Genomic DNA, 27,506 nt, shown 5'->3' with positions numbered 1-27,506 from the left:
ACCAAACCTTTATTATTTCATACTATGGGCTATTGATTGCATGCATCTCTGACCTATGTAAATAATTTTAGTTAGCTTTTAAATTGGTATCATTGAAAATGTTAAGCAATGCAATCTTAAAACTCTCCTTATAAGAAAGGAGGGTAAGTGTGATATACTGATCAATTTCTCCAATGAAACCTACAAAAACCTGGCACTTTATGAACAAATTTTACATGCATTTAGGGTGTAAAAAAACCCCAACATTGAAAAAGGGTGACCAACCACTGGGCACTCCATCCAGTGTGTTGTTTAGGCATGTTAGAGGCGCAGCATGGGTAAGATCCCCAAGAGCCGTGACTTTTTGCCACTGGAGCATGCTGCAGACATATTGCAGAAATGATCTGTATAGATATAAAATACATTAAGAAATATATTGTGTGTGTGTTTGCAGTACCTACAACCTTCCTAGCTTCCGGGCTAGCAGTCAGTTGCTCAGTTCCCTAAGTGGCTATGCCTATACCAAGCGAGCATGGAAGAAAGATGTTCTGGAACTATATATGGATCCAGCCTTTTTCCAGATGGACACCTCCTGCATTCAGTAAGACATATGAGGGGGAAATCATGTGTTAGTTCTCTAAATCAACAAACTGGCACTCCTCTGTGGATTCTAATGTATTTTTTTATTTGTTTGTTTGTTTAGGGGACTTCTATGCTGCCCCATTCGCCAAAGCCTCGGGGTGGCTCACAAACCATAAATATTAAATGGCATTTAAAATTTCTTTTAAAAGTAGTTAACAGAATGTGAATTATCTCATTCAGCTGTGGGCTTTATTAAAAGAGCAGCATTCCACCACAGTGCAGAGAAAGTTTTTTCTTCAAAACTTGGGTCAATACATTTATAATTTTACCTATTTCTTCCTGAGACCTAATTTTAAAGTATGTTTTTATTTATTTTTTCCTGGAACGTTAAATTAAAAATAGTATCTCAGGACTGTTTTAACACAAGAGGAAATTTCCTGAAGAGAAGTCACTTCTGCCTTTTGTAGTTAATGGTGTGAAATTATTGTGTAGTTTGCCATATGGGAAGTATGCATATGGCTCTTCTCCCATATGCATTTATTCACAAGGGTTTATCATCTACTTTCATGAAGATGGAAGGTTTATACTTAACATTAGACTAATTCTGATTTGTCTTTTTTTTTCAGTTGGCGAGCCATTGTTGATCATCTTCTTACACATGAGAAAACTATGTTTAAAGATTTGATGAGTAAGTATTTCCCCACATCAATATTTTTCTGTTTCAGTAAAATGCGAATAAACAGGATGAATACAAGAAATTAAACATGTTTCCTAATTCTTTCCACCTAGGCTACTGATATGTAATGTTTCTGTTCTTGTTTTATTTCTTTAGTAACCTGTCAAGGCAACCTGTCAATGTAGCAACTGTGTTTCAAAAATTATTGCAAGTTAATATTACTACAAATTATTATCTTGATTACAGATATGCAGAGCAGTTCCTTAAAACTTTTCCCAAGTTATGAACAGAAGGCAATGTTGATAAAGCGTCAAGCCTTTGCTATTTTCAGTGGAGAAATTGATCAATATCACCTCTACCTTCCTTTAATACAAGGTGAGCGTAAACTTTGCACTGCTTACCTATGTTCAATGATGTCAATTTTAAAGCTTATTAAAATTAATTTATAACTTATAGTTCAGAGATGCAAACAACCAATAGCTTGTAACATAAGATGATAGAAGTTTGGGGTCCTGAGTTGTGCACAGGCAGATCAAGAGGTTTGTTTTGTTTTATGTTTTTGTTTTTAATTGTCAGAATCCATATACAGTATATATGTGTTGGTGGCTAATTTTCCTGTTGGACTAACAGCTCCTGGACCAGCCTGTTATAATTCAGCCTTCATGTTTACAAACTTACAAAGACATAGGCTCAGTTCAAATGTAGTGCTGAACTATAGGCTAGATGTAAAAGAGTAAGATTTGGGCACTTCCACATTTGCATCAGCTTTAAAGTTGCAAATCTTTAGTTTGTGCTTGCTCTCCAGCCCATAATTGCAATTATATTTATATTACACATTTCCACTAAAATAACAATAAAATAAAGCTAACATAACAAAGTTAAAATGAAAACATAAAAAATCATCCATTCAAACATTTCCAAAGAAAATGCATCAATAAAATGCATAAGTAATTACAAGTTACACCTGATTCAGTATCCGGTTGTTTAACCGTAAAGCATATTTTGTTAAACCAGATGTAAAAGCAATAATTTGCTGCAAAAGGGAGGGGATTAGAACATGCAAGATGGGGTGAAAAAGGAAGGCTCACAGAGCCAGACGCTCGCTAAAGTAATTGCCACCAAACCACAGTGAACTGGGTCAAGTGGTAGTTTCAGTCTGACAACGCAATCCTTTGCTCATAAGAATGAGGGTAGCTTTTATCAAGAGCTGACTTTCCCAGAACTAAGGAATGTAAATTCGTATTCCATGATGGTTGTTTGCCTACCCTGACAGATAGCTGTAGCCGCAGACTCATAAATTTTGTTTCTTTTTGGTTGCCAAATGGCTTTGTGGCTACTCAAGACCTTGCCTGTCCCCCACATGGTGTGTCTTGTTCCTTGTCCGAAACAATGTGTAAGGTCAGCAGAAATCCCTCTGCTATAACCCTCCATCCCCTTGCTTGGAGCTGAGCAGAGGTTGCAGAATCTGTACAAAGCAAAACCAACTCACGCCCCTTCCCCTCCAGCTTGGTCCTGGAGGCTTCACTGACTGTACTTGCTGGGTACAAGCCAAAAAAATAAAAAATAAAAAAAGGAAACACATGCCTCTGCTTCCTTCCACCTCTGAGCTGACTGTGGGAGGCTGAGGCATGTTGGCTAGCTTTGACTGAGCCTGCCAGTTCCGCTGCAGCTGCAGCTGCAGAGACGAGCTCGGTGTCTGCCTTCCCCTTCCAGCTTAGAACCTGGGAGGAGAGGCAGAGGCTCTGTTTTGTCTCTGCACTTGTACTCTGCTAGCACAGAGCAAAAACAAATATTGTGGTGGAATTCCTGCCTTCCTCTTTCCATTCTTCAGTACTTTCCCTGGCTAAGAGGATTTCATACGAAGCTGGTTAGTATGGGCTGAGCTAAACTAGAGACTGTTCTGTTTACCCAAGGATCCTTTCACTGAGTATTCCAGATATCTTGCTAGATCAATAGCACAGCCTGAGAAAAATACAACTGTTTGCACATATTACACTTTGTAATTCCATCCCTCTTCTTCCAACTCTAATCTACCTCCAGCAGCAGAAGTGTCAATGTTCGCCCATAATTTGCTTTATTTACACTGGAGATAGAGAACTTTTTTCCAGTTGGTGTCTGCATTGCCACGTCCAGTAACTTTATGAGCCTTACTTCAGTTGAGGGCATGTCCAGAGTCAAATCCATTTTTTCCATTTATTTATTTATTTATTATTTATATCCTGCCATTTTCCCTACAAAGGGCTCAAGGCAGCTTACATCTCCTCCTCTATCTTATCCCCACAACATCAACCCTGTAAGGTAGGTTGGGCTGAGAGTCTGTAACTGGCCCAAAGTCACCCAGTTGGTTCCATGGCTGAGTGAGAACTAGAACCCAGATCGTCTGACTCCCAGTCCCGTGCTCTTAACCACTACACCATACTGGCTCTTTTATAGCCCTGTGGTTAGGAGAAAACCTCTTCATCATGCATGCCAGATTGGCTGGTTTTATTTATTTATTTAAGATATTTGTATGCTGTCCTTTGCGAAAGCCTCAGCATGGTTTACACAAAGCCTCATCATGATGCCTCATCATGGCATGCAACAGGGCGCTGGTCATTACTCAGCTGATTTTGCAAGAGGTTTGGCCTTCTGGGTGTGTATTTCTGCTTTGACAATGAATCTGCCAAAGTTAATCCTCATCGCCAGGACTGAAAAAGCCCCATGTTACACTGTCGCTTGCACAGTTTTACATATTCTTGCATTTTCATCTTTTCCCATGAACTGACAGTTTATCACTGAAAAAGATTAAGTGAAAGGCAATTTTAAGAACATAAGAAGAGTCATGCTTGAAATGAGTAAAACCCTGGCTAGGTCAGCATTCTGTTCCCAGAGCAGGATGCAAGTGCAGTAGCTCCCTCCTGCTCATGTCCTCTAGCAATCTGCATTCTTTTCTGCTGGATCATTTACTGGAAGCCAGTCTTCTTGATTCCCACGGTGCTCTCGTGTTCCTTTCTTTTTAGTTTTACCATCCACTGAGGTGTGTTTTTTATATATATGGCAAAATGCTACTAATTCAGATATCCATCCTCCATTGCTATCTCTCTCCACCTGGGGGTGGGGGGGCATGAATGAGAGAGAGAGAGAGAGAGAGAGAGAGAGAGAGAGAGAGAGAGAGAGTGAGTTAACAGAAGGAAGTTAAAAAAAAAAATTACCATAATGAAGGGGAAGCTCCACCAAAACTGACAACTCACTGTTATTTGAACAATAATGCATTGTCATTCAAAAAGTATTTTCCAATAATGACAACAGAGCCCTGTTCAAGTCTTTCCCTAAACACATGAGAGCTAAAAGCAGGGATGCTAAAACTAGTTCTGCCCCATCTCCTTCTCCATGGGAGGTCATTGAGGTGCCATCAGTGAGGGTGTTCAAAGATAGGCTGGACATGCACATGGTGGGCATGTTGTGAGCGGAGCTGGCTGGAGCCGGGGGTCAGACTAGATGGCCCGGGAGACCCCTTCTGATTCGCTCTGTTTCTATAATTCTCACTGCACCCTGCTCTTAGCACAGTTACACACTTTCAGGTGAGTGTGTTTAAGTGCTTCCCTGTTTTCAGGAAGCCTCATCAAGCAGGGTTCCTGATGTCTGTAGAAAGCTCCTTCAGACCATCTTATGCAAAGGTCTGGAGAATGGATGGGGAGAACATATGTACTGAGAGTGCAATGAGCATCCATGTCCCTGTCTTCCATCCCTTGTGCATTTGGGGTAATGACTGCAGCGAGATTGGATCAATTCACAATGGTATGACTAAGCCAATTGCATTTGGTGCTTCTAGTTTATTACATTTCAATACATGTGTACTTTTTTATCTACTCAACTTTATTCTAGAGCGATTGACTGACACCCTGCGTGTTCGACAGACATCCCTAGTAGCAGCACAGATGTTTCTGTTCTTCAGGGTTTTGTTACTCAGAATTTCCCCTCAGCATCTCACTTCATTATGGCCAATCATGGTGACAGAACTGGTAAGTAATCATTAGGCTCCTCACCAAAGGCTCCTGAGCAAACTAAACAGTCAGAGAATAAATGGGGAGGGTCCTCTTATGGATCACTGACTACTTAAAGACAGAGGGTGGGAATAAATTGCAATTTCTCCCAAAGGAGAGAGGTCACCAGTGCAGCCCCACAAGGTTCTGTATTAGAACCAATGCTTTTCAGCCTATAAATGATCTGGAATTAGGAGTGAGTAGTGAGGTGTCATGTTGATGACATTAATTTTAACCACCCTGAAAAGCTTAAAGGGATTGTAAAGCGCTCCAAAGGAATCTCTTCAAGCTGAGAGAACTGGCATTAAAATGGCAAATGCAGTTCAATATAAGCAAATGTAGAGTAATGCATGTTGGGGCAAAAACGTCCCAATTTCAAATATGGGATCTGGGAACTAATGGGATCTGAACTAGCAGTGGCTGAACAAGAAAAGGATCTTGGGGTGGTGGTGAACAGCTTGATGAAAAGGTTGGCCTAGTGCCCAGATGCTGTGAAGAAAGCAGACTCCATGCTAGGCATAATTAGGAACAGAATAGCAACTGAGCGAGTCAGAAGGGGTCTCCTGGGCCATCTAGTCTGACCCCCAGCTCCAGCCGGCTGCACTCATGACATACCTACCATGTGTAAGTCTAGTCTGTCCTTGAACACCCTCACCAATGGGGCTTCAACTACCTCCCATGGAAGCCCATTCCATACCTTAGGGGTCCTAACTGTCAGGAAGTACTTCCCGGCATCCAAAGTGAACCTTGGTTCCTTGAGCTTGGCTCCTTTGGAATGCGTACTGCCTTCCTCTGCAGGGAGAACAGGTATCTACCCACCTCCATGTGACACCCCCTCACAATAGAAATCAGAAGTGCTAAAAAGGGACATTGAGTTACAAAAAGTACAGAGAAGGGCAGCAAAAATTATCACGGTTCCCTACGAGAAGTAGCTACACAGCTGACTGTTCAGCTTAGGAAAAGAAGGCAAGTAAGAGGAGACATGATATGGAAAGAGCAGGGAGGGAGACATTTTTCCCTTTCTCATAACACTGAAACACAGGGTAATACCATGAAGCTGATTGGTGGGAGACTTAGGACAGATGAAATAAAGTATTTCTTTACATTTATAGAATTTGCTGCTATGGGAAATGGTAGTGACTGCCAGTCAAGAAGGCTTTAAAAAGGGATTGAACAGATTCATGAGTGGGGAGGCTATCAGAGGCTACTAGCCTTGCTTGGTATGGGTTACTTCCTTTACCAGTGGTGGCATGCCTGCATGAACCAGTTGCTGAGGAACTTGGGCTGTGGGACATCTTGAACCCATCCTGCTTCAGGGATCCTTTGGGCAACTAGTTTGCCATCATGTGTATGGAGCACTGGACTAGATGGACCTTTTGTCTCATCCAGCATGGCTTTTCTTATGTTCTTAAACAGAAATAGACTTCTTTTGCGCTGAAACATACTGTTTGATAGAATGGGATTGACAGTAGAGCCTTGTGATTTTTTTCCTTAAATACATGAAGATGCACAGTTCCTGCATTCATAATAACTTTAAAGCTTAATTTGTTTCTGAACTGCATACACTAATGCCTTTTCTGTTTGTTACCATCTATTTCTTCTACCACCTAGATTCAAACATTTATACAACTTGAGGATGATTTAGCTGAGGAAGAAGAACCAGCAAAGTAAGGATTTTTTTAACTGTACATAACATAAGCTTTCAAATTGCTCCTTCATGGATCACTGCCTTGTCGTGGCAAAGGGGCTTGCGTAGCCCAATGAAGCTATGAGCTATGCCGTGCAGGGCCACCCAAGACGGACAGGTCATAGCAGAGAGCTCTGACAAAATGTGATCCACTGGAGAAGGAAATGGCAACCCACTCCAGTACCCTTGCCATGAAAACCCCATGGACAGTACCAAAAGGCAAAAAGATATGACGCCGGAAGATGAGCCCCTCAGGTCGGAAGGTGTCCAATATGCTACTGGGGAAGAGTGGAGGGCTAGTACTAGTAGCGCCAGAAAGAATGAAGCGACTGGGTCAAAGCCGAAAGGACACTCAGTTGCAGATGTATCTGGTGGTGAAAGGAGAGTCTGATGCTGTAAAGATCTATACTCCATAGGAACCTGGAATGTAAGATCCATGAATCAAGGCAAGCTGGATGTGGTCAAACAAGAGATGACAAGACTGAACATCGACTTCTTAGGAATCAGTGAACTAAAATGGACAGGAATGGGTGAATTTAATTCAGATGACCATCAGGTATATTACTGCAGGCAAGAATCCCTCAGAAGAAATGGAGTAGCCTTCATAGTCAATAAAAGAGTAGGAAAAGCAGCACTGGGATACAATCTCCAAAATGACAGAATGATCTCAGTTCAAATCCAGCAAACCATTCAACATCATAGTAGTCCAAGTCTTTGCTCCAACCACTGGTGCTGAAGAGGCTGAAGTTGACCGATTCTATGAAGGCCTACAACACCTTCTAGAATTAACACCCAAAAATGATGTCCTTATCATCATGGGGGATTGGAATGCTAAAGCAGGAAGCCAAAAGATAACCGGAATAACAGGCAAGTTTGGCCTTGGAGAGCAAAATGAAGCAGGGCACAGGGTGGTAGAATTTTGTCAAGAGAATACAATGGTCATAGCAAACACTCTTTTCCAACAACCCAAGAGACGACTGTACACATGGACATCACCAGACGGTCAACACAGAAATCAGATTGACTATGTTCTCTGCAGCCAAAGATGGAGAAGCTCTATACAGTCAGTAAAAACTAGGCCAGGAGCTGACTGTGGCTCAGATCATGAGCTTCTCGTTGCAAAATTTAGGCTTAAATTGAAGAAAGTAGGGAAAAGCACTAGGCCACTAGGTATGACCTAAATCATATTCCTGATGAATATACAATAGAGGTGACAAATAGATTTAAGGAATTAGATCTGATAGACAGAGTGCCTGAAGAACATTGGACGGAGGTTCGCAACATTGTACAAGAGGTAGCAACTACAACCATCCCAAAGAAAAAGAAATGCAAGAAAGCAAAATGGGTGTCCGAGGAAGCTTTACAAATAGCTGAGGAAAGAAGGGAAGAGAAAGGCAAGGGGGAAAGAGAAAGATATACCCAATTGAATGCAGAATTCCAGAGAATAGTTAGAAGAGATAAGAATGCCTTCTTAAATGAACAGTGCAAAGAAATAGAAGAAAACAATAGAATAGGGAGGACCAGAGATCTCTTCAAGAAAATTGGAGGTATGAAGGGAACATTTCATGCAAAGATGGGCATGATAAAGGACCAAAATGGCAGGGACCTAACAGAGGCAGAAGAGATTAAGAAGAGGCGGCAAGATTACACAGAGGAACTATACAAGAAAGAGCTTAACATCCCTGATAACCGCAATGGGGTGGTTACTGACCTTGAGCCAGACATCCTGGAATGTGAAGTCAGGTGGGCCTTAGGAAGTCTGAGCAACAACAAAGCTAGTGGAGATGACAGTATTCCAGCTGAGCTACTCAAAATCTTAAAAGAAGATGCAGTAAAAGTGCTACACTCAATATGCCAGCAAATTTGGGAAACTCAACAGTGGCCACAGGATTGGAAAAGGTCAGTTTACATTCCAATTCCAAAGAAGGGCAATGCCAAAGAATGTTCAGACTACTGCACCATTGCACTTATTTCACATGCTAGCAAAGTTATGCTCAAAATTCTACAAGCTAGGCTCCAGCACTATGTGGACTGAGAACTACCAGAAGTACAGGCAGGATTTCGAAGAGGGAGAGGAACTAGAGATCAAATTGCAACATACGCTGGATCATGGAGAAAGCTAGGGAGTTCCAGAAAAACATCTACTTCTGCTTCATTGACTATGCTAAAGCCTTTGATTGTGTGGATCACAACAAACTGTGGCAAGTTCTTAAAGAGATGGGAGTACCAGACCATCTTATTTGTCTCTTGAGAAACCTATATGCAGGTCAAGAAGCAACAGTGAGAACTGGGTACGGAACCACTGATTGGTTCAAAATAGAGAAAGGAGTTTGGCAAGGCTGTATACTGTCGCCCTGCCTATTTAACTTACATGCAGAGCACATCATGAGAAAGGCGGGCCTAGATGAATCACCAATTGGAATCAAGATTGCTGGGAAAAATAACATCCTCAGATATGCAGATGATACCACTCTCATGGCAGAAAGTGAAGAGGAACTAAAGAGCCTCTTGATGTGGGTGAAGGAGGAGAGTGCAAAAGTTGGCTTGAAACTCAACATTAAGAAAACTAAGATCATGGCATCTGGCCCTCTGACTTCCTGGCAAATAGATGGTGAAGAAATGGAGGTAGTGACAGATTTTATTTTCCTGGGCTCCAAGATCACCGCAGATGGGGACTGCAGCCAAGAAATTAAAAGATGCTTGCTCCTGGGGAGGAAAGCTATGGCAAATCTAGACAGCATACTAAAAAGCAGAGACATCACCCTGCCAACAAAAGTGCGTATAGTCAAGGCTATGGTTTTCCCAGTTGCAGTGTATGGCTGTGAAAGCTGGACCATAAGGAAGGCTGAGCGCCAAAGGATTGAGGCCTTTGAATTGTGGTGCTGGAGGAGACTCCTGCGAGTCCCTTGGACAGCAAGGCGATCAAACCAGTCAGTCCTAGAGGAGATCAACCCTGACTGCTCTGTAGAAGGCCAGATACTGAAGATGAAACTCAAATACTTTGACCACCTAATGAGAAGGAAGGACTCCCTGGAGAAGAGTCTAATGCTGGGAACAACAGATGGCAAAAGAAGAAGGGGACGGCAGAGAATGGGGTGGCTAGATGGAGTCACTGAAGCAGTTGGTGTGAGCTTGAGTGGACTCTGGGGGCTGGTGGAGGACAGGAAGGCCTGGAGGAATGTTGTCCATGGGGTTGCGATGGGTTGGACACAACTTCACGACTAACAACAACAACAAAGTGCCTGCCTATTCTTGGAAGCTGTGCAGGGTCAGCCCTGATTGAAATATGGATGGGTGACTTAAACGTTGTGAACCAGCCAGAGAGGTTCAGCTATGGGTGGTATAGAAATGTAATGTAATATTAATAATAATCAGAGTCAAATTAGATGAACAATCTTGATGAGACATTCGATAAGGTGATGGTAGCTATTGTCAACTGTATGACCAGTTTTATAGGTTCCCCTGCTTTGGGAGTGAATCTTAGGTCACAGTATATGCAATGCATACAGAAGGTCCCAGTTTCAGGCCCTAATATCCTAATATCTGCATTTGGAAGCAGCTGATGATGGAAGACATCATGCTGGAGAGTTACTGCCAGTGAGAGTAAACAATACTGATAATAGTTTTCTTATGTTTCGCAGATTGCACTAAGATTTCACCTTAGTTTTGCACAAATAAAGGAGGATATCAATTCATTCATTTAAAAGGATCAGGATAGATAAGACAGTGTGCTGGTTTACATATACATGTACTTAATTTTATTTATTTTATATTTATACATTTATTAATTGATTGCATTATATATACCGCCCCAATAGCCCAGAGGGCTCTCTAGGTGGTTATAGACATTAAAACCCCAAATACGATATCCAGTCCTAACAATTGGCTACACCATGGCTGAGTATAAAATAACATGATTAAAATTAATTAAATGAATATACAATTAAAATTAATTAACTTTAAAATATTAGTCAAATAAAAAGGTCTTGACCTGATGCCAAAAAGCATATAATGAGGGAACCAGGCAGACCTCTCTAGGGAGCACATTCCATAGTTGGGGCGCCACCACAGAGAAAGCTTTCCTCTGAGTATTCTGTCTCCTGACCTCTTTCAAAGAGGGTTCCTGGAGGAGGGCCTCTGCTGCCAATCTTAGGGGGCGGGAGGGCATGTAGGGAAAAAGGCAGGTATTCTGGTCCCAAGCCATTTAGGGCTTTATAGGTAATAACCAGCACCTTGAATTGAACCAAGACTTCAGTGGGAAGCCAGTGGAGCTGATAGAGGACTGGAGTTATGTGAGAATAACGCCCAGTCCCTGGCAATTCAGTTTTGCACCTTCTGAAGTATCTGGACCATCTTCAAGGGCAGCCCCATGTAGAGCACATTACAGTAGTCCAAGCAGGAGGTAACCAGTGCATGTGTCACTGTTGCCAGGCAGTTCTCCTCCAGGTAAGGACATAGCTGATGGATCAGCCAGAGCTGAAGGAAAGCATTCCTTGCCACCCCCATCACCTGGGCTTCCAGGGACAAGGAGCCCTCCTAAGCTGCAGAACCTGTCCTTTAGAGGGAGTGCAACCCCATCCAGGGTAGGGCCCAGGTCATTTACCCAGAAACTCGAATCACCTACCCACAGGACCTCCCTCTTACCTGGATTGAGCTTCAGTTTCTTGGCCCTCATCCAGCCCATTACCTCAGCTGGAGGTTATTTCTCATTTGGCAACTCAGCACTTGATGACTAGCAGCTGACTGTGTGAATACAGAATTGTATTGGAAATTGTTTGAAGTTTCTTTCCATGATACGAGCTCTGTGATGACTCATTTTGCTATTGTAGTCATCTGTTGGTTGGCCTTCATCCAGCTCACAACTGCATCTAGGCATTGGGCCAATTCATGCATGGCCACACCTGATTCAGCTATAACAGGAAAACACAGCTGAGTGTCCTTGGCATACTGGTGACACATCATCCCAAATCCCCTGACTATGCCTATCACAGAAGTTATAAAGCACTGATAGTACCTCATAGCATAATAACCAAGGGGCTTAGTCACAATCCCCCAGTATCACTCCCTGAAACTGACTTCACAGGTAAGAACAGAATGACTGCAGTATCTCTTCCAATATCACCATGGAGTGCATCCTATTTCAGCCTCATGGAATGGGTTCACAAGGCTACCTGCTTGATCTCCTGAAAGATCAAGTAGAAGCAGCAGGTTCTCCCCAGTCATTTTCCTAGTAAAGATGACCAGGACTGAGTCTGTTCCAAATCTGTGCTTGAATGTAGACTGGAATGGGTCCCCATCATCCAAGAGCCTTTGCAGCTGTGTTACAATCATCTTCTCAAGCAATTTAACCAGAAAGGGTTACCTAGATGGTAGTTGCCATAAATATCTGGATTCAGCAGGCCTTTTCAGGAATGGTCACATAATTGCTGCTTTAAAAGCAGCTGATACTACTTGCTAATATAAATATATACTAACCAGTCCCTGGATCCTCCCAGCAAACCACTCTGAATAGTCCCAACAAGTCAAGATGGGCAAAGATAAATAAGGGATATGGTCAGCTGCATCACTGTGAGTGTCTTGTCCATATTCTTAGGCTCGATCAACTGAAATTTGTAGAAAGGAAAAAAGGTGTAGACAAAATATTAATACCACAATTATAATTCAGATTGTTGACTGAAAGTTGTAATAATATTGAAAAGCAACATATATGGAGTAGAATAATTCTTCTTTGTTGGATAGGACAGAGTATTTGATGAACTGAGAAGGTCAAATTTTGCATAATCAGAAATTCACATCTTTTAAGGAATATTGTTAGTAACAGGAGCAGATCTGAAGTCGCAGGCCAAGTGCAGTATTACTCTTTCCTATAAGAGTGAATGTTTACAAGAGCAGTGCAGGGCTGTGAAGCACAGGACATTTTGGATGGCATTCATTCATATGGTCACCTTAAGTTTGAGATGATTTGATGGCACATAACAATAGGAGTGCATGCAAACCATTTACTTACATAAGAGAAAATCAAGGCAGGTGTTCTCAGTTAATAGGCTGGTGACAAAAGCCCTGTTTCTGGTGCTGGGGGGAATTGTCTGCCTCACACAGCTTTGCCAAATGTAGCTCATTTAACTTGGCAGTATCATTTGTAATATCTGTTGGCTCCAAGTCAGCCTTTTCCAGTCAGCCATGCTGGTTGGGAATGATGGAAGTTGTGTGCTAATACATCTGGAGAGCACCATGTTAGGAACACTGCTCGAAGTCTTTGATGCAAGCTACAGGTTACACCCAAATACATGGAATGAACCTTCAACAATGGCTATGGTGTCTTGAGACTTTGAATGGATCCTTAGCCCTTTGCCAATTCACTTTTTTTCACCTTTAAAATCACCTCTCAGCTGCTTTTCTCCAGTAGTGCTTCAGAGACAGACCTACCTGTATTTCAGAATTCCATGAGGTATTGTATATAGTTTGTAGTTTGTCCTATTTTCAATGTTCACATTTCTAAAATATCAGAAATAAAATTACAGTTCACTAGGTTTGCTTTTCAATACTTGGTTTCTGTTTTTATGAATGTTACAGAAACAGCAGCAAAATAAACAAACAGAAATCATCAGATGACAATGATCCATTGTTTGGTGACATTCAGCAGAATGAACTGAATTTGTATTTATCAGCTTGTAAGTTCTTGGACACCGCACTTTCCTTTCCACCTGACAAGATGCAGTTATTTCAAATGTAAGTGTGCTAATTGATGTTCTTGAATTTTGAGAAAGGAAAACAACTGATGAAACTCTTTCACATCACTTTGTTCCAGTGATTCTTGAGGCCCTTCTAAAGTGGAGTCACTCAGTATGTACAACTGACCCAGGCTGTTTTCTTCTTTACTTGGGCATCGTTACCACTTCAGCACTTGTTTTTTTCAGAATTTTTTTATCTTTCTGCTGCATGGATTTGTTTTCTTCAGCTCTAGCTCTTCTTAAGTTTATTAGTTTGATGTGTTTTTGCTGCTTCTTCCATTTGAGTGGATTTTCATTTTTAGTGATTATCAAGACATCCATTTTCTGGTTAAGATTTAGCTGCCTGGAATGAGGCTACACCTCATTATTGCCTGCATGCACTCCCTAAAATACATGCATTATCTCTTGCTGTTTTAGTCTCCAGACCCTCAAGGTCAGAGCTGAATTCTTGCCAGGTTAACACTGACTGATTTCAGCTGGGCTACAGCGAGAGCTTTTCATTTCACTTAACCCCTTCTGGAAGCCAAGAAAGATATCCAGCCTACTAGATTGTTTGTAAAGGGCCTGGGTTTGTATAAGGAAATGGGGAGGCTACTGGTGCCGTTTGGTCTTCATTTTTTCTGTTATTTGTATATGGTTTTGCCCCTTACTAACTGAAAATAATCTACATGTCTGTGTGTGCTTTATTCTACATTGCCATCAGTATTGAATTGGAGCCTTTCATTTGATCTTGCTACTGTTTAGAATTTTCAGCAGAGAACTGAACATTATGTGTATCAGCTCATACCCTTATTACTATTAGCTTATTGCATTCTGAAAGACCATGAACATTCCTTGGTTCAGGCTTAGGGGAGGAAGCAGTGGGAGTGGAGGGTGGCAATTTTGCTCATGGACTACATTTCAGAAAGTTGGGAGCTGGGCAGTCACCTACCCAACAACCATCTCTGCATTGTGGTGCTTCTTTTATGTCTCCACTGTGACTGCTTTTTGGTGCATTTCCTTTTAGTGGCCATATTTGATCAGGGAATCTGTTATTTAAACATTAAAAGGCATGCAGCATGGCAATAGAGATGTTCTCTATTGTATCTGCTTGTTTGCTCATGTATGATGAACATATAGAGGGCAGGAATTGCTTTGCAGGGATAGGTCACCAGAGGCCTTCCAGATGGTTTGGATCACTGCTTCTGCGATCATTGATGGATGGCCATGCTGGCTGGGGCCAATGGGATTTGCATTCTAGAACATCGGAAAAGGTACCTAGCTGCGTACCCCTTCCCAATAAGTTTGTGGGGCAAAATAGCTACACATATTACATACACAGAGCTGTATGGAAAATTCCCACATTTTCCTTCACAGAATTAGTTTCCTAGAACAAACTTCGTCTTGTATAAAGTGGCTGCAGTGGTGAACTAGCATAGCTTTATTGACAATTTCCTACAAATAGAGAAGGATTACTATACCAAAACAGCCACTGGAGTCCAAACTAGTTTCTCATTTTGTTCAATATGTTCAGAGACTAGAAATGCTAGTCAACGTGGTATAACAGAGCTTCTAGCTTGGAAACTAAAGAGCCAACATAAATGTTCTGCATAAAGCCACAGGGCAAGAGTGGGTAGAAAGTTGATCTCTAGATTTTTCAGGACTTCAACTCCCAGCATTCTGGTCAGTTATCAGGGGCTTCAGATACTTTGTCTAAAATTTCTCTCCAAGTGACAAGCACAGCGTTGGAGGAAATAGAATTGTGTAGCTTATGTTCTTTATATTGTGGGGAACAAAGTTTCCCTTAACAGACGAGACACAGAGTACTAAGCAGCAACAGTTTAATATGTTCTGGCCAGACCAGGCATTCACCCCGAAGGCAGTGCACTGGAGGAGCAGTTTGCACAGTCTTCTATTCCCTGCTTCTCGTGCAAAGTCCCTGCCTCCTTTCTCCCATTGGCTGGGGTACTAAGAGTTCACAATCTTCTCCGCCTGCCTTCATCATACTACTCCTTGGTATGTTCCCCCTCCTGCTCAGGTGTTCTATGTTCATGCTAATAACCTTCTGAGTCATACTAGGAGGTATCATTAATATGCATTAGCTAATTACGCAGCCATACTTTGGATTCTAAGTTCAAAAGTTTAATGCCACGTCTCACTAAGTGATCTATAGCCTCAACTGTTCTAGTCCGTTAGTCACAATAATCATATTAATCACTAAGTGATCTATAGCCTGTTCTAGTCTGTTAGTCACAGTAATTTTCTGCTTCTCACAATATTAAATTAATATAATGGGGAGGGGAGCCGATGATGCATAGGTGCTTGACTTCATAATGGTCAGCTACTTGATCTCTTTGTATTAAACAACTCAGAACAAATAGATATTAGTGTTTCCTTTTCTCTGTCTATATTGACCAAGGTTTTCAAGACAGTGTTGCATTTCTTACCTCAACATGCCTCTGTTTTCAGGTACAGATGGGCATTTGTTCCAGAAGTAGATATGCAGGCTTACAATGTGACCTCAGATCTAATGGAAAATCACCAGGAATGCAAACCACATATTGTAAGAATAATGGATTTACTTAAGCTGAGATGTCAGGTAAACACTAAATGTCATATATTTTTCACAGTGTTAACAATGTTGTGGCTTGTTTAGAGAGGTGGGGACAGATGAAACCAGCAGCAGGTGTGCCCACCCCACATTCACACAGACATGCACACACAATTACACTTCTTTCAACTATGCATGCACATATTTTCCCTAGCCCCACCTTTGCAAATTACCCATGCAGATCAGATGTGGAAGCAGGCATGTTCCTTGCCTGGCTCTGAGAAAGGCTTGCTTTCTTGGCACTGATTAGCAGCTGCTGAGAAGCTTTTTTAGAAGCTTTTTTCTCCAGTGAGGGGCCAGGGTGAGATGGTATGTGATCTGGGGTAGACATTTGTGGTCTAGATGGGCCATGCCTTGGCATCATTGGACAATGCCTTGTTTAGATGATCTAAGCCCAGATTTGATTTGATGTATTACGTTTCTATCCTGCTCTTCTTCTTCCATGATGGAATTCAGGCATTGACCAGGCCTGCTTAGCTGCAGCAAACTTATGTGCCTCAGACTAATCTGTATGCTGCTGAGCACACACAGGAATATGTGCAGCCTTTCTGTTCACCAAGAAGACTGTATGTCCTAAGATTTGGCAACCCCAGTCCTCAGAAACACTCTTCTGTTTCTTTGTTGCTTGATCTTTCTTTGGGGAATGCATATGAAAGACATTCAGGACAGTGGTCTGGCACATGTTATATAATCAGGCACAACACATAGATGAATTCAAGAAGAGAGAGAAGTGGTTTATAGTGGCATGCAGAGATTTCCTCTTCAGTGTTTAGTTTCACTGCTGTGTGTTCACAAGGGAACGGAATGTGCCACTACTTATGTTCAGCATAAAACAAGGTACAGGTACAGCTTTCTCTACGGTGGCGCCCCGACTATGGAATGTGCTCCCTAGAGAGGTCCGCCTGGCACTATCATTATATGCTTTTTGGTACCAGGTCAAGACCTTTTTATTTAACCAATATTTTAAAGTTAAATTTAATGGTTTATTTATTTCATTTTAACCATGTTATTTTATACTCAGTCATGGTGTAGCCAATTTATTTTAGGATTGGTGGGGTTTTAATGTGTTTGTAAACCACCCAGAGAGCCCTCTGGGCTATTGGGGTGGTATATAAATGCAATTAACAACAACGACGACAAATGGGTAATGCATTAGGAGACCCATGTAGCCAAGGTTAATCCACAATTTGCCACAACATAGATTGGGCATGTTCCATTACTATTTTCACTATTCAAGCCTGGATCAAGGGTTGCCAAGTGATATCCAAGAAATATAGGTTAATCATGGGTCAAACAAGGCACAGTTAACCTACAATTAGTAATTAGGTTAACTTTGGGTTGTGTAACCCATGTTTAACCTATATGGTTCACATAACAACTGACTGGCCTGATACATGCTGTGTAGGTTAATTAAACAACTGTTTCCCACTGTTACATGCAAACAGCCCCAATAAGATGTCTAAGCTTTGTTTGCTTTTAGGAGGAGGAGGAGGTCTGCCTGTGTGAGAGTGGGCAATACCCAACAGGGAACTTATACCTCTACTGATTTCCCTTAGCCTTGCCAATTCCATCCCAAACAAGTGTCTTGTAGAATGAAGATTTAGCACTTTCTTCTGAAGACCAAACAGAAATAAGTTTCTGGACTTGCTCTAGGAAGCATTCATTTCTTGTTGAGCAAGCAGTGTGTCCTACTTGTGCAACAAAATCAGTGGAATCCATTGCTTGCACAACAGAATTGGTGGGATACAAGAAAATCATGGGGGTGTTAAGTGTCCCGGGAGGCTGCTCTCTACTGCTTCCTTCATCCATAATGTAAGTTCAGTACAAATATTTATTTATTTATAAAATTTGTATGCCATCCATTACTTGTGTCTCTGGACGGCTTACAACATAAATCAGAATAAAATAAATAAATTGACTATTCCATGCTGGCTGTAATTAATAAAATACAAACAGTAAAATACAATTACTATTAATACGTATTAAAATATTGATTAAATAAAAAGGTCTTGGTGCCGAAAAACATAGAATAGACCTCTCTGGGGAGTACATTCCATAGATGGGGCGCCACCGCAGAGAAAGCCCTCCTCCAGGTACTCTGTCTCCTAACTTCTTTCACAGATGGTTCCCAGAGGAGGGCTTCTGCTGCCGATTTCAGAGGGTGGGAGGGCATATAGGGAAAAAGTCGTTCCTTTAGGTATCCTGGTCCCAAACTGTTTAGGGCTTTATAGATAATCACCAGCACCTTGAATTGAGCCCAGACTTTGATGGGAAGCCAGTGGAGCTGATAGAGGACTAGGGTTATATGAGAATAATGCCCAGTCCCCGACAGCATCCTGGCAGCTCTATTTTGTACCATCTGAAGTATCTGGGCTGTCTTCAAGGGCAGCCCGACATAAAGCACATTACAGAAATCCAACCGGGAAGTAACCAATGTGTGTGTTACAGGCGCTAGGCAATCCTCCTCCAGGTAGGGACGCAGCTGATGGATTAGCCAAAGCTGAAGGAAAGCGTTCCTCGCCACCGCTGTCACTTGGGCTTCCAAGGACAGCTCCAGGTCGAGGAGCACTCCCAAGCTGCGGACCCTGTCCTTTGGAGGGAGTGCAACCCCGTCCAGGGCAGGGCCCAAGTCACCTACCCAGGAGCTCGAATCACCCACCAACAGGACCTCCGTCTTACCTAGATTGAGCTTTCGTTTATTGGCCCTCATCCAGCCCATTACCTTGGACTGGCACCGGTTCAGGACAGCCACTGCCTCACCTGGGTTAGTTGAAAATGAGAGCATACTGATGACTCTGCAGTCCAAACCTCCTGATGACCTCTCCCAGCTGTTCAGCATACCCACATCTAGAAGAGTAACAGCAGCATACTTTACCAACAAAACCTAAGCTGAACATCTTTTCTTGGATGAAAAGAAATGGTTTTAGCATCCACCTAAAGCTTACACTCTTGGTGCATGTCTTAATTTCAGCAGCATGTTCTTTTAGAGTATGGAGGCTACTGCATTAAATGGGTTCTTTTGAGTCTTTTGCGCACAGAACCACCATGCTTGGTTTAAAAAGCAGGACAAGTACAGTGGTACCTCAGTTCTCAAACTTAATTCGTTCCACAATTCTGGTTGTGAACCAAATTGGTCGCGAATTGAGTCAAATTTCTCCATAAGGTTTAATGTAAATAAGGTTATTCTGTTCTGAACCATAACTTTATGTTATACATAAAGGATGGCATATAAAATTTTAAAATAGATATGTAATTTTTTTAAAACCACAAAAATGAGCCATGTCCCCAGGCTGCGGGCCAAGCCGCAGCTCCCTCACTGAGCCCAGGGGCGGATGGGCCGAGGCAGAGCCGGAGCAGGGCCACGGCTCCCGCACCTCTGCCGCAGCCTTCTTAGGGCAAGCTGCTGCCGCCGGCGAGAGAGGCAGGGAGAGGTGGGAGGTGGCTCCGTCCCTCACCTTGGGCTGCAGGAAGCAGCCCATACCTCCCTCCTTGTGGCCCTCTCCCGGCCGGGGAAGCCATCCCATGCCCGCCTCTCTAGCCTCCTGCTCCCCCTCCCGGAGACAGGCGAGCGCCTGCGAGGGAACCTTCCTCCTGCTCGAAAGTGGTGCAGCAGCGAGGAGCCAAGAAGGCCTCAGCCAAGGCGAGCACACCCTCACAGCTCCCCCTCGCATCATGCTCTCCCTTTCGGCGGGCGGCACAGCATCATCTTGAGCTTCTGCTGCAGCCCGAGCAAGTGGAAGATGGCCGCTATCGTGGTCATCACCCAATGCAGAGTTCGCGGAGGCAAAATTTTGCCAAACTTCCTGTTTGCAAACCAATTTGTTTGCAAACAGAAGCATTTGTGAACCAAGGTACCACTGTATATATCTTTCAAAGAAAAGTGTTCAAAGGAGAAGTGTTCTCAAATGGTGTATTGTATAGGTTCTGCCAGTGTAGTGAAGTTTCCTGGTATCCAAAAGCCAGGATAGCTTCTTATCGCCATGCTCAGGCTTTACGGCTGTGAACTTGATATTAACAACTGGTTAGAAAGAAACTGGAAATAATTCAGTTTCACAGGATGATTGAAACTGCTTTCACCAATCATCCTGTAGATAAAGGCTGCTTTTGCTGTGAGAATGAAACATTATGACCTACTGAATTGGCTTCCCCACTGCATGAACAGGAGTTAGAGCCTGGGTATATACTGAGCAAACTCTGAAATAGTAGTAGAGAGAAACCTTATAAAATCCATTGCAAGAGGCATTCTCTTTTGTTCTCAGCTGGGGGAGAGGAATTGACATGTTGCTCAAGCAGGCAGCTTTAGAAGCCCTACAGGACATCCCCTGGCCTGTTCAGAGAACCGGAATAGCCATAGATAATGGAAGTGTGAGCACTTGGGTTTGTTTATAATCTGCATCCATATTTCATCATTGTATTCAAGAAACAGTATATCATCTTTAACACAGGTGGTATTGTTTCTTCCTAAATATCCTCAAATCTAAAGTGAGGTGCCTTGGCTTGATTAGATTAAAATAAATGGCAGGAGATTTTTGTGGAAGAACAAGAAACACTTCTCATGTTTGCCATGTTAAGAAAAATACAGGGCTGTTCAAGCACTTTTGCAAAATGACAGTGAAGCATTTGGAGTGATGCAGGAGACCTTTCCGAACACTACCAGTTGTGTAAACTGGGAAAAAGCTGGCATTATCCCTTGGTAGTTGCATAGGATGACCCAGCTCAGCCATACATGTCTGCCTTGGCAGTAATAATGGAACTGGCAAGAAGGAGGTAATACCGCTTGGCCATGTACACTGAACTGAAGCTGCATTCTTGGACTTTACTGGGGGGAAATACAATAAAACCTTGGATTGTGAGTAACTTGTTCTGCAAGTGTTCCGTAAGACGAGCAAACTTTTCTAATAAATTTTAACTTGATAAATGAGTGATGTCTTGCAATATGAGTAGTACATAACACCGATTTTCACATGATCACAACTAAGCCAATGGCTGGCTTGCTCACACTTGTGCTCTTTCTCTATCTCTGCGCCAAACATCTCATGATCACAACTGAGCCAATGGTTCTTGTCTCTCACTCGCTGTAGTCCTATAACTACCAGCATCCCTCCAGGAATGGAGGGTATGATGGGAATTACAGAACTGTTTTCCTGTCTAAACATGCATAGGATTGCACTGGAAGCAGCTTTAAGCTGAAAACATTTCCTTGTTGGTTACTGCAAGGCATACACTCATTCTGAAGGGGTTGTTTTATTAGAGTCTTGGGTTGTTTAGTGCTGTACACTGACTTTGACTAACTTAAATCAGGTTCTACTTAACTGTTCCAATGATTTGGTGTATATTTGGTGTTTTATTGTGAAGATCTGTTTAAAAATCATGTCAGGTCTTAACTGTGGACTTCAAGGCTTGTGTGGGAGGAGTACATGGTGTGTTGTACTACAAGGTTAGAATCTTGCATCTGCTTTACCTTTCAGTATCCCCCTCTCCCAGAGGGAGATACTGAAAGGTAAAACAGATGCAAGAGGTTATGGAGATCTCATCTACAGAGGAGGAGGAAAAAAAGGTGGAGGAATCCCTCACTTCAAATGAGATTAGGGAGATGTGTAAAATTTTATAGAAAAGCACCACCCAAATAAGGCTGTAGCAGTGTGAGCGATGAATCTGTTTAACATCAATGCAATGTCACATTTCTGTGAAATTCTCAAAAGGAGGCAAAAGCAAGTGTCATTGGATAGGTTCCTTGTTGAAGTTGCACGAAAAGAAAAATATTCCATTGAGCCAATAGATAGCAGTGATTCTGTTAGTGATACTGAAAGTTGTCCTGCACAATTACCCTCCTCTTTCTTGTCTCCCTCACACCAGCCACGAAGGTTTTCAAAGGTTAATTTGTTTTATTTTTCTTTATATTTTGTATTTATTATTTTGCATTATATTACAGTATTGTGATCATTTTTATATGAATATTTTTGGGTTGTGGAACGAATCATCTGCATTTCCATTATTTCTTATGAGGAAATTTGCTTTGATATACAAGTGCTTTGGATTACAAGCATGTTTCCAGAACGAATTATGCTCGCAAACCAAGGTTTTACTGTGCATTCTAATTATATAAGGTTAAAAATTGTGGTGTTCAGATGAAGAGAGCATCCAGTACAAATTTCTACTTACATTGTATACTTTCAAAATTTCTTGAAAATGTGTACATTTTTAACAATTTGAATTTTCTGTGTTCTTGCAGGAACAAAATACCCATGAGAGAGAAACAAAAACCTATAGATTTCCTCTTTTGGACCTTCGTTCCATATCAAGTATCACACAGTTAATATCATTCTTCAGTATACTAAGCTGTGCTTTTAAAACAGAAAGCAACAAGACACTCAACACACACAGCTCAGAGTCTCCTGCAGTGGACTATCCCATTGGCAGTAGCACAAGGACCTTGAAGCTACTGGAGGAGTGCGTGGAACGTGATTTTATAGAAAATATGGAAAGTTAGACTTGTTAAAAAAGAGTTCATAGTATGAGGCTTTTTGTTATCACCAAGTTTCAGGTTAATTAAGATGTAAATTACTAGGGTAATATACTAAACCGTTTACAGATTTCAGCTCATTTTTACTTTTCCTACCAATGCACTCTACACTGGTTTTATTTTTTTGATTAGAAAAATGCTGCCACATATTTTTCAGGGGCAAATTAGTGTAATTTGCATATTTCTTCAGTGAACTATTTTTCCCCCAAAATACTTAAGCTGTTTATATAATGAAGGCAACTGATTTGCTGTATCTGAACAAGTCTGTTTTTAAGAGGCTTTTGGATTTGTAAAACTTTTAAGGGAACTCCCCAAGAATATGTTCCACGTGCAGCAAACAAATTGGCTGATGGAGCAAGTCTTTTTACATGTTCTTTCTGTAAGCATGTCCTTCATAGTAAGCTTTGTAGTATGTTGTACAAAAATCCATAAAGCATTCTTCTAATAAAATGTATGTTTCACCTTTCTAACAATACTTTAACAATCCAAGACTTGGAGCATAAGTATACTTACCAGTAAGCAGCACTCACTCAACTTAAAGGGATTTACTTTTAGGTGAATCCATTAGGATTGGGCTTTTTAAGTTTTTACATTTGCATAGGATCTGTAGAAGAATAAATCTTCTAACATTAAGAAGGAAACTTTTTATTTGGAAGCTTTCTAGACTAGTTTTAAAATCATGATTGCCTTTTACAATTGTTGAATTGGAATTTAATTCTGATAGGGCTATGAGAATTTTTAAAGAATGTGTGCATAAGGTGTGTGTACAATTCTTGAAAGCTCTCTTTGTGTGTGTGTGTGTCTTTACGCACATATGTATTATATATATATACACACACATATATTGCTATGCTGCATTTTAAATACTTCATTTCCTAAGAAAATAGTTTACAATTCTGTGCTTAAACATCTGAGCAGATTTGGATGTTTACTCAGTGTTGCATAAGATTGGAGACAACTCTTTATATTGTGAATTAATTGGAGGATGGAGAGGCTCTTGGTTCCAGCGCCTTGTTTACAGCACAGTATTGGTAACGCACGAGTAAAATCAGGGAAACGGGGAGGTGTTAGTTGTATGGGTGCTATGCCAATGGCTACAAATGGAAAATAAATGTTGAAAAAACAAATCTATATATTTAAAAAATGTTAGCCTGTTCTTTAAATTTAGTGGATATTATACTTGGCTATTTTTGTATGTTCATGTAAAGAATTCTATTTCATTAACAGGTCTGCTTTTTCTCTTTCTCCCCACCTCCAAATACTGACTACTTGTGGTAGATCTAGCACCTTCACTTCCAAAATAAGAAAACAAAACCCCAGAATGGACAAAATTCAGCTAAACTTGAACATTTTTAATTACTATTTATTTCAATGTAAAAGTTAGGAATCTATTCAAATTTCATCAATGAAATCATTGGAAATTTTAGTGCTTAAGTTTGGCTAGGTTGGGGTTTGATCTTTTGTGCAATATTCTTGCAACAAACTTGGATTTAATTATGTAATGCCAAGAATTGTTTTTGTTTTTAATTTCACCTGTGTCACTCTTTTCCTTAGTTTCCACCAGTAGCTGCTCTACGGTGCAAAAGTCTGGCAATGTAGACAGACCTATTTCAACATTTTATATAGAAAGCTACCTGTGTATTCTTATCTACAGATTAGTGATGGGTTTTATGTTAGCATTTTGATACTGATGAAATCCTAAACATACATTACATGCTCTGTTGTAATTATGTTAAAGATCTAAAATGAATCATTATTCACTTGTTAATATATTTGTTAACTGATGCAATCTAACTCATAAACTAGCGGAGCAGTCTTATTGTTCCCATAGGATTCTTGAGATTTGAAGTTAGAAAAGAGCTCCAACCTTGGAGCTGGGAATCCACAGAAAGTACCACATGGGCTGCTTCTCTGAGGTTTTAAGAGTGCCCACTGGGAAGGGTTAATGAAGGGTGTTGTGGGAGAGGAGAGGAGACTGGAGCACAACACATCCTGGAGGTGCTTCATCCTCCTTCCCTCCCAGTCTGAAGCACCACAACGAGACTGCCAAAATGAGCCATCCAACTGACGTGCAGGGTGGGAGGAACACAGGGTAGAAATTGCTTCTACACTTCTCCCACCCAGCTTAGGAAGCCTATAATCCTCCAAGTTCAAAGGCTTACTTACAACTCCACTGGATTGTGCTCTATTTTTTTTATTATGAATGTGAAATTGAATGTGTAATCTCTTCTGAATGTAAAATATTTCATACAGGTATAAAGAAGTAAATATTAATTACAGGAATAAAGATGTATCCATTATAAATCATAAAATTCTGCCCAATTTACCATCTGGAATTAGAAACATTTTCAAAATGTAAGCAAATGTTGGTAACACTCAGGGAAACTATATAATCTTCATTTGCAATTCCATTTGTTATGACAGAAATACCTCCAAGTATGACTCCAAGTACCTCCTTTGCTCTTCATTGCTCTTTTCTGCTAGTGCTCCTGAATATCAGATATTTCACCATGCAATTAACTCCAGGAGCCCATTTTAACCTGCAGAGGAGATTTGTGTTAAATGGGTTTGCACAACATGAGAAACCATGGAGAAATCTTATCATGGGTATCTTGTGTTGTCTGGGCCCAGCTCTGGAGTACCTGCATGGTAGGGTTTGTTTTTTGAAACCACGGAGAATATCAACAGCATGTTCTAAGGTTTCCATGCTTCACGGCTTTCTGGACCCAGGATCTCCATTTTACCATTGTTGGTATAGAAACACCATAGAGTCCCTTGACAAGAGCACTGTGGAAGTGACCACTTCTAGCCTTTGATCTCTAGTGCTCCCAACAACCTAGCAACAGATGTGTCATTGCTCACTCAATTCCCATTGGCTGATAAGTCCATTTCCCTGTTTACTTTTGGAAATGGAAACAGTGCAAAAATACAGAGGGAGAAATGAGAAATCGTGGCAATTTTTTTTTCTTTTAATAAACATCTCCATGGATGCTGTGGTGGTTAGGAAGTGCTGCAGACATGCAGGTACATTCAGGAGGGAGATGGGGAACCCACCTCAGAACCACAGTAGAACAATCAGAAGAAGGCTGCTGTAGTCCATAGGCAAAAATAGGAAAAGATGAGGATTCTATTTATTGGGGCTCCAGGATGCATGGTGAAGACTAGGGTGTGAGGAAGCAGCAACTGTGCTGCCTGGGCAACTATGTGATCATCTGACTGGTAAATGTGAACAAAATCTGTGCTCTGGGTTGCTTGCCATGTCATGTGAACCCAGGCATTGTGTATGCAACTACCACTGCATTCAAGAGGACACCCTCAATTAAGTTTTCTTCAACTTTTCTTCTACTTGCTTCCCATCTAGCGTCCAATCTCCTTTGAAACTATCCTGTACATTAAATTAACCAGCATATACTAAGACTTTTTTAAACCACCAAATTAGAGCAACCTCTTCATCAGACAAGGGGCTTGTCTGCACATCAAAACAAGCCAGCATATGTTAATAGGGGGCGGTTAGCAATGCACACCAGCTGCCATTGTGAATATGCAAGCTGCAGTGAGTAGACACCATGGTGGTCTGCAGTTGTATGACAAGACAAGCCGCACAGTAGGCATATTCCAAATGGTGGTTCAACTACAAGCCCTACGTGCAAAGCAGGTCATACTGTGGCTTGATGTCTCAAGATAATTCTTTAGCACATACTTTAGATCCCCATTCAGCTTTACAAAAAACATCACATCTTTGTTTCTGAGGTTATTTATTCTTTTGCATTTTATCTCAAGTGGTTGTGAGTTTTGTGTATGGGAATTGTACTTATATCCTCTGGGCTATTAAGACTTGCTGTACATGGCTTAAAGCTGCATAATAACTGCAGAAGAATATTAACTAGTTAATGTTTGCTTCCAAAATATAAAAAAATATAACCTAGTCTGGGGAAATAAGGTTTGATTTGGCTTAGTAACACTTTTGTTTTTTAAGTAATGGTTTTAAAATGGCAATACAAATTTGATTGTTACTTTTAATGGATACTGCTGCTTTAAAATTTCAGATTGAATTGCTACCACTTTAGTACAATAAAAAGAAACTGAGAATATGTTTGTGTTATTTAAAATGATTGCCAAAGAAAAGTCAATGTTAATGTTATAAATAAGAGGTAATGGCTGCTGCTTAAGGATATTGTGTTTTTGACTGTAAGTTCATATTAAATATGTTGAATTACTTCTTAAAATAGCAAGTGTTTATTAATACTGCTAAAATTTCCTTGCATTTTTTCTTTTAATACAATACTTGTATGCCACCTCTCTAAACAAAAAAACCAGCTTAAAAAGGTAAAGTATCAAATTAACAAATCTAAAAACAAAGTCACAGCCTAGTTTTAAAACAAAGATTCCCAGAATACTTACAAACGTTTTGTGTGGTTCCATTACTGTTAATTTCATTTTTAAAAAGCTGCGTGTAATAAATAGGACAGTGGTTGGAGTTAGAAATTCACTCCTATTTCTAAGAGATAGGACTATGAGAGGTGTTTGTTAAAATGAGATAGAAGACATATTTCAGAAGGAGTTCCTTTTTAAGCTTATTGGAGCTAAAGGTTTGATTCCAGGTGGCTTGTCTACCGTTGAGATGCTGCCCTTGTCACATAAGTCATCATGCTTTGTCATTTCTTGATCTTATAACTCAAAATGTTATAATTATGAAATCCCCAGAAAAGGACAGAA

At 41.0% G+C, this 27,506-nt stretch overlaps 1 protein-coding gene across 5 annotated transcripts in view; it reads left to right on the top strand.

Moving 5' to 3' along the window:
* Positions 1 to 26,881, top strand: part of DOP1B (DOP1 leucine zipper like protein B) — a 77,529-nt gene extending 50,648 nt beyond the window's left edge. For all 5 annotated transcript variants that reach the window (XM_044442425.1, XM_044442430.1, XM_044442427.1 and 2 more), the window contains 8 exons: positions 434 to 580; positions 1,188 to 1,249; positions 1,484 to 1,612; positions 5,102 to 5,238; positions 6,871 to 6,926; positions 13,520 to 13,675; positions 16,126 to 16,255; positions 22,500 to 26,881. In XM_044442425.1, coding sequence (XP_044298360.1) covers positions 434 to 580; positions 1,188 to 1,249; positions 1,484 to 1,612; positions 5,102 to 5,238; positions 6,871 to 6,926; positions 13,520 to 13,675; positions 16,126 to 16,255; positions 22,500 to 22,757 — 1,075 coding nt within the window. In that variant the 3' untranslated portion in view covers positions 22,758 to 26,881. The remainder of the gene's footprint in view (positions 1 to 433; positions 581 to 1,187; positions 1,250 to 1,483; positions 1,613 to 5,101; positions 5,239 to 6,870; positions 6,927 to 13,519; positions 13,676 to 16,125; positions 16,256 to 22,499) is intronic.
* The last annotated feature ends 625 nt before the right edge of the window (positions 26,882 to 27,506 follow it).

This window comes from Varanus komodoensis, unplaced genomic scaffold (assembly GCF_004798865.1).
Source record: "Varanus komodoensis strain SLA01 unplaced genomic scaffold, ASM479886v1 scaffold4, whole genome shotgun sequence".
In the NCBI taxonomy this organism is placed as follows: Eukaryota; Metazoa; Chordata; class Lepidosauria; order Squamata; family Varanidae; genus Varanus; species Varanus komodoensis.
The sequence above is the reverse complement of the archived record's forward strand: the minus strand, read 5'-3'. Positions and strand labels throughout refer to the sequence as shown.